General features: G+C 46.3%; 1 protein-coding gene across 1 annotated transcript in view; it reads right to left on the reverse strand.

Moving 5' to 3' along the window:
• Positions 1-6: 6 nt before the first annotated feature.
• Positions 7-523, reverse strand: part of LOC107577964 (transmembrane protein 205) — a 21,947-nt gene continuing 21,430 nt past the window's right edge. The window contains exon 3 of the mRNA XM_016263981.1: positions 7-384. Within this exon, the coding sequence (XP_016119467.1) occupies positions 82-384 (303 nt within the window). The 3' untranslated portion in view covers positions 7-81. The remainder of the gene's footprint in view (positions 385-523) is intronic.

The following is a 523-nucleotide window of genomic DNA, read 5'->3' on the forward strand; positions in this document are numbered from 1 at the left end:
ACAAAAAGAGAGAACATATACAGGATAATTCTCTAAAAATATCTGTCAGACTGCACTCTTTCTCAAAGACACACAACACACTCATATAGTTCCCAAATGGAGGGCCAGGTAAATGAGATTGACGGTAGTGGAGAAAAAGCCTATGAGGTTGCAGAGGTTGGACAGACCGTGGTAGCGGTAGAAGGTGGTCCTGTGCTCCTTGTATTTCGGGTCCTGCTCACGGAGTTTGGCGTAGCCTTCCTTATTGGAGCTCATACCCACCTGATTTCCCAGACCGTGTTCCTTCTCGATCTCCTGCATGACCAGCATGCTCTCTGTGGCAGATGGACCAAACCACTGCGCGTTCAGGCCGGCCAGGATCACGGCCACAAAGAAAAGAGTCATCTGCTCAGAAAAATAAAAACGGAGCGAGAGAGGGTTGTTTAAAGGAATGGAAACAAAATGAGGAAAGAGGAGCAAAGATTTGTTGAAAATGTAATCCCCCTCAGGCCATTCAAGATGTAGATGAGTTTGTTTCTTCATC

Source organism: Sinocyclocheilus grahami, unplaced genomic scaffold (assembly GCF_001515645.1).
Source record: "Sinocyclocheilus grahami isolate Dianchi unplaced genomic scaffold, SAMN03320097.WGS_v1.1 scaffold8043.1, whole genome shotgun sequence".
In the NCBI taxonomy this organism is placed as follows: domain Eukaryota; kingdom Metazoa; phylum Chordata; class Actinopteri; order Cypriniformes; family Cyprinidae; genus Sinocyclocheilus; species Sinocyclocheilus grahami.